The sequence below is a fragment of the Rhagoletis pomonella genome, unplaced genomic scaffold (genome assembly GCF_013731165.1).
Source record: "Rhagoletis pomonella isolate Grant_MI unplaced genomic scaffold, Rhpom_1.0 Rhpom_scaffold_03187, whole genome shotgun sequence".
NCBI lineage: Eukaryota > Metazoa > Arthropoda > Insecta > Diptera > Tephritidae > Rhagoletis > Rhagoletis pomonella.
The window spans coordinates 1-11152 of NW_023461740.1; the positions used below are offsets into that span (position 1 = coordinate 1).

Here is an 11152-nt window from a genome sequence, read left to right on the forward strand (position 1 = left end):
GTTGTTGTGCCTCATATGGATAATAGGCCTGGAAAGCAAAGAGAAAACACATTAAATGTATATATTCATCCCGCATTCTTAGTTTGCTACTCACTGGATCCAAACTGGATACCGGTCCATTGCTGGCATGCACGCACGAACAAGTATTCGGTAGCTGTGAGCGCCAACGGAAACTGTTTGTCAAATTGAGTGGATTCGAGGAGAGATCAATCGGTGTAGGCGTCATATGTCGGCGATGTATTTCCTGTATATGCTGTTGGCGATACCAAAGATTTTGGTGCACCGGATATGGTGGCGCTGCGCCGCCATGATGGGCACCACCGTGATGGCTGGAGGTGCTCGCACTAGCTGCACTACTATTGCCGCTGGGATGATGAAGGAATGGCACACGCGACCGGGCATTTACGGCGAACGTTGGATAGGAAATCATGCCACCAACACGTTCGTCACCGCCAACGGCACCGCTGCTGCCGGCAACATTTAGGTGTCCTGCGGGAGCGAGCGAAGCAGCCTCTGGAATCGAATTTGATGGCGGACCCGCAGCTGCCGCAGCTGCAGACACATAGCTTGTCGCTGTAGGCGAAACGCCGCGCATGTGCTCCGTGTTGACAGTGGCGGCTTGCGCAAATGCTTGAGCAGCGGCAGCAGCAGCTGCCGCACCAGCCAATGTCGAACGACTTCGGCTGAATGAACACGAAGGTATGAGCGGTGGCTCTTGTTGAGTATGAAGCGTGCTACGTTGCAGCGGCGGCATATCGTCGTCGGGGCGTCGGCAGTGTAGATAAAATGGCGCTATTTGCGGTATTGGTGGACTGCTGTTACTGTTGTTGCTGTTATCACCACTTGGCGCGCTTGGGTAGGTAGCACCGCTGCTGCTGGCTGTGCCACTTACGCTGTCGGCAGCCTCAACACCTTCGTTTATACCGCCAGCTGATATACCTCTAGCGTAGCGTGAAGCGCCATGACGCGTGGGAAAAAGAAAACTATTGCCCTCAGTGCGAGTCTGATGAATAGGCGCGTGAGCGGCGGGTACGCGACTACCAAATAAATCTTGCAAAGAGACCTCCTCAATGGTGGGTATTGAAATTATGGTGGTGTCTGTGCCTGGCGCTGTTGCCGTGGCACCAGAACGCAGCACAGGTATTGCGGATCGACCCATCGCCGCTGCAGCCGGCATATTCAGCTGTGGTGAACGGCGCAGCCGTCGCATTTCCGGACATATGCCGTGCGTCGGCAACTCGTGCAGCATTGGGCGCTGATGTTGTGATTGGTGAGCCTGTTGTGGCTCGTAGAATGGATTCGGTGCCGGGCGCGGTATGTACTTGTAGTATCGACTGCGCAGCAGTGAAGAAAAGCGTTGGTGCTGGGGTTGGTGGGCCTGCTGTGGCTGATAAACAGCATGCCTCATACAATCATGATGATGGGGCGGCCGCTGGGCCATAGCTGCTTCGGCTTCCATATTAGAAAGAGCCTGCTGCTGATTGCTCGGTCCAGCAGTCTCCCATTGTTGATAGCCTGGGGGAACAACCGCGTAGGGATGAATAAGTGGACCTGACGCTGTTTCATCTGCAACAGTCGCGGTACGTAAGTAACTCGGATGTGCGCCATCTAATGCTTCGATTGCAGATTCATTTGTTTCAGTTGCAGATCCAACGTCGCCGCTACCAAGCGGTGCTGGCGCAGGCGTATCTTCGTCGGTGGTTAAATCAATAGAGAGTATTGGCTCCCGAGTGGAATGCACAAAAACGACATCATCGTCGTCGCCTGTTGAGTCCGACAGCCAATCTAACTGCAAATCAGGCGCTGTTAAGACAGCTGTACTGCCGACGTCGCCACTTTCTTCGTCTATGGATGATTGATTATGGACTGCGCTGGCGGACGCACTGGCTGTGGTGATCTTACCGGCGGATTTAGAGGTATCAGCAGCAATCGATGCACTAGCCACAGCACCGGAATACGTAGGCTGCTCGTCATCCAAATAGTGTGGCATTACTGAAGGTGATGACACTGCCGCTTCGTCTGTGGGCACTGTAACTGTGGCACCTACTTCATCAGGATCAGCTGGAGCCGACATTCTATAGCCCGCGCTATATATATGTGGGTGTTCGTCCAAGTCACTATCTTCCAACAATACCACACTGTTTTCTGTCGCGTGGCCTTGACTGTGTCCGGCGTAGGTAATAACATACGGACCTGGCTCCATTGTCGCGCAAATCTCTGTCGGTGCTGAGTTACTGGGCGGCGTCAGAGCCCTAGCGTGCTGTGGAGGCTGCTGCGGAGACATCGGCTGCGGTACTTCATCCACTTCACTGGACTCGTGCACATTAAGCATGCGCCAAATTTTGCGACGTGCGGTATGCATGTCGGCGGAGTCCCCGCTATTGCCGCCGCTGTACTCGTGTACTACATCAGACCCATCGCCAACACTCTGCCCTCTTAGGCCGCTACTGCTGATACGTGGTATTTTTGCGGCACTCGATGTGCCGTCTGTTGCACGACTGCTGGTGGGTTGCTCTTGTGAGTAGACTCCCTCCAGCCTATCTCTGCTGTCTGCGTGACACTCTCGCAGCCAGGCCAGCTCGTTTGAAATTCCACCGCGCCTGAACTGCTGTTGTTCGCGCTCGAGTATGCGCCGGCGTTCACGCTCCCGCCAACGTAAAAACTCATGCGGGTTGTGTCTCTCATGTTGAACACCGCCTGCAGCGCTGGTATTGCTATGAGCTCTCGGCTTATGCAAATTCCAGATGATCTCGTCATCATCATCGTCACCGCCATCGTCTTCGGTCCGATTTGGTGCGCGGCTATGGTCGCCATTGAATAGGGAAAATGCTGAGCTACCAAGCGAGCGAAAGCTTGTTGAAGAATGCGCTTCATCATTGCCCGGATTGGGGGTGGCACAATTGTTGTTTGATACACCACTGAAACTGGGCAACGCATCCATGTCGGCCAAGTCTTCCATATTATCCACCGAGCCACGATTGCTGATCGAACTGCTAACGCTTCTTCTGCCTTCTCCAGCAGTACCAGCACTAACACTGACACTGCTTTCGTTGCCCCCACTTGAGCCCACCACATTCGAGGGCTTGCTTTGCTTTTTAATGGCATGCGTAGTTGTGGCTGTGTTTGTGGTGCATGTGTCCGCGAAATTGGCGTGCTCTGTATCGGAAGCGGATGTTACTTCATCGCTAGTATTTAGCGATATTGGGGATGTGTTGCGTGCACCATCAGTTTGCGCTAGCGCCTCGTTCGATTCAGAAATCGGATGTATGAATTCATCGTTGCTCATTCCTACTGCGGCGCTGCTCGCCACCAAAGCTTGTCGGCTAGTAGAGGCGCCATCCATTGCTAAAGAGGGGTCCTCACACTCCTCGGCTGTACATGCGTTTGCTGCTGTTGTAGTTGATGCAACCATCATTTCATCATCCAAGGAATCAACAGAGGCATTGCCATCTCCGACAGCGATGGCATCAGCTACAGATGCGCTGCTGGTTATAGTAGACACTGCGGCATAATGTGGGGTACGTGTTTGACTAGTGCGTGGCAATTGCCTTTGATGAGGCTCTGAGCTGTACACCATACTACCTACAGTGGTTCCATTTGTTGTAACTGCATTGCACTTTTGAGTAGAATTGGCAAGTACTTTTTTACATTTCATTTCAGTCTTTTCAGTGACGGCATCAGTTGAGGCCGTTGCTGTTAATATAGCCCCAGCACTTGGTTGGGCATCAGCCACCCAATAATTCCCGATGGCATAATCGTGTTCATCGTTCACTGCAACGGCGGTAGCAGCCTCTGCAGAGTCTTGCAAGTGTAGCACCGAACTGGAACTTGTGGCGACATTTACAGATGCTCGTTCTGGCCCCACACCAATATCCATATGCTCAACGCGTTGCATTTCTTCTTCAATGCTACTAGCTGTCATAAGTGTTTGCTCGGCCTGTTGTTGCTCAAGAAGTGTGGTATGAACATGATCTGCGCCATGTGCTGCTTCATAAGGCGGTGGATTTAGTCTGCAAATAAACGAAAATTATTTTGGGAATATTTTTATGTTAGAACTGTTATATTTGTGGCATTAAAAAATCCCACCTTCCGGTGTTGCTATGCGAACAGCGGCATGTGTTCGACAAACATTTATTGCACAACAAATAAGGATCACGTCGTATATGGCATGCATCGTAGGCACAACGTTCGGGGGAGTGACCGCCGTCCATTTGCATAAGAGACGCCGATGTTGAATGTGCATGCTGGTGTTGATTCTGATGGTGATGATGGTGTTGATGCTGATGCTGGGTTTGTTGCAAGTGTGGAAGCATATGTGCATGTGGATGATGATGTGGCCGATGCGCCAAAGAATGACGATGCGAATGCACATGATTGTAATGATGCACATGATGACGCACTGGTGCATACATTTGTACACCAATAGCACTAACCAATGGCTGAGCTGGTGCTGAGGGCGGTAAGATATTTGCGGTTGCATCATAGGACAACGGTGTGGCAGTAGCATCATAGTGTGATGTTACATTAGGTGGCGTATGTGGACTCAGCACAGAAGGCGGATAGTTGTGCATGTTGTGATAGTTAGCCACTGCAGCAGTGGCAGCAGCAGATTCAGCTGGTGTGCTCATGTAAAAAGATAAGGGGTTTTGCTAAAATAAGGGAGAAGATAAAATTTTACTAATAATTAATTTTATACGTGTGGATGGTAAGCGTGAGTGACTAACTGTCTACATATTGTAATGCCTAGCTCACTACTGCCAAACCACAAGCGAACTGGTATATTATTTACTTCGATTGACAGGCCCAACGTAGATGTTCGCTCGCCGCGATCGTAGACTATACCAAACGTACCGGCTGAAAAAAAGAGGTGGATTAAAAAATATACTAACGAGGTAAATAATCAGAAGTACATATGTATATACATCTACACTACATATGTATAAGGAAAACCATTCGAAGAGAAAATATTTGCCTATTTTACTTACGCCCTGCACTGTTGATTTCCATTTCATGATGATAGGTTGGAACTTCAATTTCGTGACGCAGATGTCGCCGGATTTCTTCTTCATTGTTCTCCATTTTATGGTATTTTCTCTGGTGCTCTTACGAATTTGTAGGTAATGCGCTTTATTGCACTTTGCTGCCGCAAAATTCCAATCTTAATAATTGCATTGATTGCACTTTAGTCAAAAGTTGCTAGTCGCGTCAGCAGTAGAACTAATTTTCAAAAGAGAATGCCAGAAATTTAGGGCAATGTAATTGACTTTTATACAAAAAAGGTACAAACGTATGTATGTTAAATTTATTAAATAGTTTACTAAAATATTACATTTAATTCTTACTATGTAAATAGTTTTCCTTTTAAGATAAATATTAACCTTTAACTGGTATTGTGGGGTCCATTCGGGCCTGTAAGTTATTAAGTGAGTATATCGCAAGGTTAATAATATAGAGATGAAATTAAAATTTTACGTTGATTTCATCATACGAGGATAAGGAGAATATCGCAAAGAAAATTTTAAATTGTATCTAAAAAAATGTAATTTTAAAATAATATCAACTGTTACTACAATTTGTTTATTAAAATCTATTTATTTGCTTTTTTCAATTGGAGTAATTTTGGACCTTCGTTACCAAAAATGTGGAAAAAATATCGGCACCAGCTATGGGTTAAAGCAAATTGACTGCAATAACAACTCTAACCTCACCTTATCAAAAGCTGGTTTCAAAACAAAACAAGGCATAAGAAGGAAAAAAAATGTAAAAACTAAACTAAAAAAAAATCGAATTTTAAAACCCTTCTCATACCTGATTTACAAAAATATATAGGTATGTAGGAACATCTGGTATCCTTGACAATAATCGCCTAAATCTGAAAGATGGTTTTATTATAATGACATTTTATTTAAAATGCAAGGAACTTTTTAGTGGATTTAATCACCGTAAACATCACCTAAACTGAAATTTCCGGAGTGTTGGCTACCCCGCTAAATACATAAACGAAGCAAAAAAAACGTGTAATAGGGATGTGAGATACCGACACGCTATTTAATATACCAATATCGTTGGTCAGTATATCGGTAAATCTATATCGATAACAGGGAATACGATATTTTGTTTCGATGTCTGAAATACTGGAAACTTTTCTTGGGTTGAAAATAAAAATTAGTTGTAAAAAATTCGTTTCAGCAAAACAGCTTTTGTTCGAATTAATATACTTTTTTTTTATCAAATTTATGTTTGATTTTTATTAGATTTTATTTATAAATAGTTTAAGGCAAATATAAAATTTCGTTTATGTTTTATTAAATATAATAAAATAATTTCATTCATGTATTTTTAAAGGTACTGTACTCTTTTGTGAGTAGATGTGAATCGAAATTCTGGAACTCTCGTCTTTTTTTGCGCCTCACGCCAAGTTGTTTCTTTTAATTTAAAATCTAATACCTCTGGAGATTCTTTAGATAGTACTAGAACCCTTATCAAGTCATTTAATACTTCTTGGGAGAAAGGTTTTGGCTTTGTTGACGTTATTCGTTCGAAATAACTGTTACCGCTTACTTCCTTAAAGATTTCTTCCAATGATGGGTCACGTATTCAAAAAGATGTTGGAATACGTACTTTCTCCGAATGCGTTTAAGGTCACCCTGCCGATTCTTAGTCTCTCTAAAGTGTTTATAAAAAGTTTGGGGTATCCGGAATTTGGAGGAAATTTGTTTTACAAAATCTTTTAAGAGATTTTCGGAATCGTTTAAGTGTGCATTCGCCAAAAATTTAACAAAATACATTTGGCTCAGTGAGAAAACTTCTACGCGTGGAATGCATGATGATGAGACTTCAAAATGTGTCCTTGATTATAGCCAAAATACAAAATGTGTCCTTGATAATAGAAAATACGGCCAAAAATCGGATCGCGATACCGATATATCGAGTTTTAATTGCCGATATGCATCCCTACCGTGTAACCTCCGACAGAGCTGCCACAGACAAATTAATCTAGTTTTGTAGCGTCATTTCTATTTTAGGGATTTTCAAGTTTTAGCGCGCACAAAAAAAAGTAGTTACATATAAGTCTATCAATAAAAAAAAAAACTATTAAAGCCCTTACAACATACTATACGTACTCAATTTTTCTCTTAATCAGCTCTGACTCGAGTTTAAACTATGTTCACATATCAATATTACCTCAATCAAAGCTCGTTTTTTAATCACCCCGTTTACACAGGCAAATCTCAGATTATTAGCCCTCAAATTTGTTGTGCTTGTTATTCTCACATCTCAAGGAAAAGTTGTTTCTTCTCTGTGCCACCGTGATCACGTTTTTCTGCTATATTAAGCAATATAGATATATTTTAACTTAACATTTTATTAAAAAATACCTTTAAAACCCTCTTTTCCTTGCTAGCGTCCGTTGTTGTTTACTTTTACATTTGCCATTTCTGCTCTTCTTCGCAAAAACAATCGATAAAACTAGGCTGGATACCGAAAAGTTATCGGTTAAATCTGAGATTATTTTATAATTACAGATTAACAAGGGAGGAATTTTATATGGCTAATCTCTTTTTCTAATTACAGATTAGGAAGTTAAGCTCGAAAATGAGGATAATCTACTTATATGTGAACCTAGTATTAGACGTTTTTTTTGCCTACATATTATATGTAAATATGTTTATTTTAGATCATAGATGGGCACACCAATACAGTCTCATTTTGTCATGGTATTCGTGAATCGCGCTGAGTAACAGTTGCCACTTTTCTATATTGTGCAAAAGTGCGTCGTTTTTTGCGCGTGTTAGAAAACGCTCTTACAAATTTATATTTAATTTGTATTATGAACATGAAACGAAAATAATATAATATAATAAAAAAATAATGAAGAAATAATTTCAAATAATGAATTATGAAATTAATTTTTATAAGTATATATGTACGTGCATGAAAAGTTTTTTAATTAAATTTCATTAAACTAATGTTTTAAAAAATGATAGTTTATTCAACAACAAAATTCACGAATTTAAAATTTCTAAACTGTGTAAAAACTCAGTATTCAATAAAGTATACTAAATATATTAAATTGCCGTATCGTACATACATATATACATAAAACCCATTACAAAAAACTTTAAATTGGTTTACACAGCTCGGCAGTTTGACTTTTTTACCATGACAAATAATGTCGCCTTATATTAAAAGTACGATTCCAAGTAGTCGTATTACCACATAACAAGCATTGGGCGTTATTGGCTTTTCTTAAAACCAAAAACTGTAATTGGCACTCATACGCAGCCATTTTGGGCATTGTTACATATATAGGTGGCAACAACGCGCTAAAATTACGAATAAAAATATTCAACGGCGAAGCGTGGTGTCACTCTCATGAAAACTGAAAGCAGACTGAATTGAAATTCGCTGCGTCGTTTCTGTATACGTATAAGCGCTGCGACGCAGACGCTACTCGCGAGTAGCGTTTTGCCCATCATTGTTTTAGATACATATGCATGTATGTATGTATGTATGTACATATGCACACATGCAAATGCATTTCGCAGGCCGGATATCTTTGGATGAATAATGGGGTATTATTGTTAGTACATAATAGAAGAATTAGCAAGAGTAGGCAAGTAGGCTACCGGTAGCTGATATCATGAAACAGCAGCTCACCAAAAGAAAAGCATATGTATGTAGATAGTGTACAATACACACACGAATTTAGTATATACATAATTCTTATTTACCCTGGTTAGGCGCATCATCTAGTCTGCAGTTTAGTCCATATATACATATGTAACCCCACCGGCCCCTTCTCCACTGCTATATATGTATGCATACATAACAACCGTCTGTCGGCAAACTCGTATGACGGCAACAAAAACAGCTGCGTTCTCAGTAGGGTTACCAACCGTACTATAATATATAATATTGTACTATTTCAGTCTGTGTACTATATTATATCTACTGTATATATATTTACTTATTTATTTGTTTAACTAAATTTGTAATAAATTATGACATTAAATAGATTAGTTACAGCGCTATTTGAACGGGCTTAGCTCACATATAAATATATTTCAGTAATTTGCTAGAAAGATTTTTTAATAAACCTTGTTTTTATTAAAGTGAGTTTTGTTCGGTAAATTTTTCATTTTAAATTTTAATGGTTTGATAAGTTTTAAAAATGGTTGGTGAAGCTGGGCATGAGAATGTATTACCTAATTTTTTTAATTTCTGATTATTGATGTGTGTAATTTTTTGTTAAATAGAATTGCAATCAACGATTATCTTAAAATATTAATTTCACTTCAATTTGTAATATTTTATACCGCATAAATCTGCCGTTATCAAAAATTTACTGCTGTCAAAAAAATATTTCATTTCACACAGCAGATTGGCAAAACTGTCTCACCATATTAAAATAATTATTCAACAGATTTCCCCAGTCACATTTAATCATTTAAATTTTTATTGCGATAAAGCATACGACACTTTCATCGTAAAGCTTAGTATCCAGCTCTTAAGAAAACGGTCAAGAAAAAATTGCCATTATTTCGCGTGTGTGTCCAAGGAATTTTGACATTTTTTATACCTCACAGCCTGTTGCCTCACTCTTTCCTCAAGAAATAATGGCACGGGCATATAATTCTGTTGCAAGTATGGGTTGCCTTGTGCTCTTTTTTCACAAAAAACTTTAGAAAACCGTAGTAGAAAGCGTACTAAATTTCTGAACTGCGTACTGCCTTAAGGAAATTTGACTCAAGAAAATTTCTTAGCCATTTCTTGTACGTCATTTTATATGGAGTTTTTGCTTTTCTTAAGAGCTGGATACTAAGCTTTATGAAGAAATGCTTAAGAACTGCCAAGAGTGCAGAGAAATATATTTTTCTTAAGAAATGCATAAGAGAGAAAAAGATGTATACGTAAAGGCGTTTTTACTTTTTCTTTTAAATAAAATACTATATATATTTTAATAACAGTATATTTTTGAAATTTTTTTTAGTTACTATAATACCTTAGAAAATGATGGCAGCCCTGGTTCTCAGCTGTAGTTTTGTCTTTTATGTATTTGCATTTCCTTTTAACGTTTTATTGCTTCTTTTATTTCTGCCACTTGCCCGCATTTATATGTGTATGTATATATATAAATACATATACATACACACGTGCATACATACATCTCTTATATATCTTTTTCCGTTTTTTACCATTTCTTGCGCTTTAAATCACGGAAATCACCACCCTTCCTACTTACACATGTATATATATACTTACATTTTCTGATTTGACTGCTTGCCCAAGGAGCCTATTTACCAGCAATCCACACTGCACCTATATTTGCTCAGGCTTATGTACACGATGCAAAAACAAAATTCAAATGAAGCTGGAACTCGTATTTAACACACCGTAGACACTTCCGTTGTTTTTAGCACTACACTTTGGCCGAAATTGAGCTCCTACCGCCTCCTACACCGCAACGCTTATTGTTTTTCTTGTTCCTTATATACTTCACTCCGTTCTTTTATTTATTCTTTATCTGTCATTCCACCCCAACAAAAAACTGCACAATTTTCTTTCATTTGCAGCCCACAACTTATTTTTACGCCTTAAAGGCTTTTCATGGTAATTTTATAGTAATTTCATTTTTATATTTGATATTTTCACCTTTGTATTCATTTCTGCAATATTTTCTTCCATAAATTCACATTAATAATCACAAAATAAAATTGTTAAATTTGCACGAAGCCCAGACAAGTTATGAAAATTGAATGAGACTAGCGCATTGCAGAGTTGCCAGAGGAAGGAAAAGGTATGGCGCAATCAAAAACCTGGACAAAACCGGTTACTTGCCGTCAAGAAAAACTGCATGACAGCAATTGAAAGTATGATTTCGCTTTAAAATGTTAAATTTGCAAAAAAATAAAATATTTTTCATTGTTTTTAAATTGCGTCGTTATTAAATTTAAGCAGGAGTACAAAAAAATTCGCCGAGCAAATTTTTATTTATGACCCGAGCTTCACGTGCCATAAATGTCGAAAAAAGTTATCGATAACATTTTATGTTCTTTGTCATTCCCGAAGTGCAGGCTTGCAATAAAATCGCACTTGTTTAAAAATATTTTAACTTTTTAAATTGAGTGAATATTGTAAAGAATATTTA

The 11152-nt window shown here is 40.2% G+C and overlaps 1 protein-coding gene across 1 annotated transcript; it reads right to left on the reverse strand.

The window, feature by feature from the left end:
• Positions 1–4: 4 nt before the first annotated feature.
• LOC118754007 lies at positions 5–10811 on the reverse strand (the record flags this gene model as incomplete). The annotated part of the gene is made up of 6 exons (XM_036488879.1): positions 10267–10811; positions 4986–5217; positions 4790–4854; positions 4087–4649; positions 95–4010; positions 5–28 (listed from the first exon to the last, which is right to left on the reverse strand). Coding segments are annotated over exons 2-6 (4662 nt in total), but the record flags the coding sequence as incomplete, so codon positions are not given.
• Between the last annotated feature and the right edge of the window lie 341 nt (positions 10812–11152).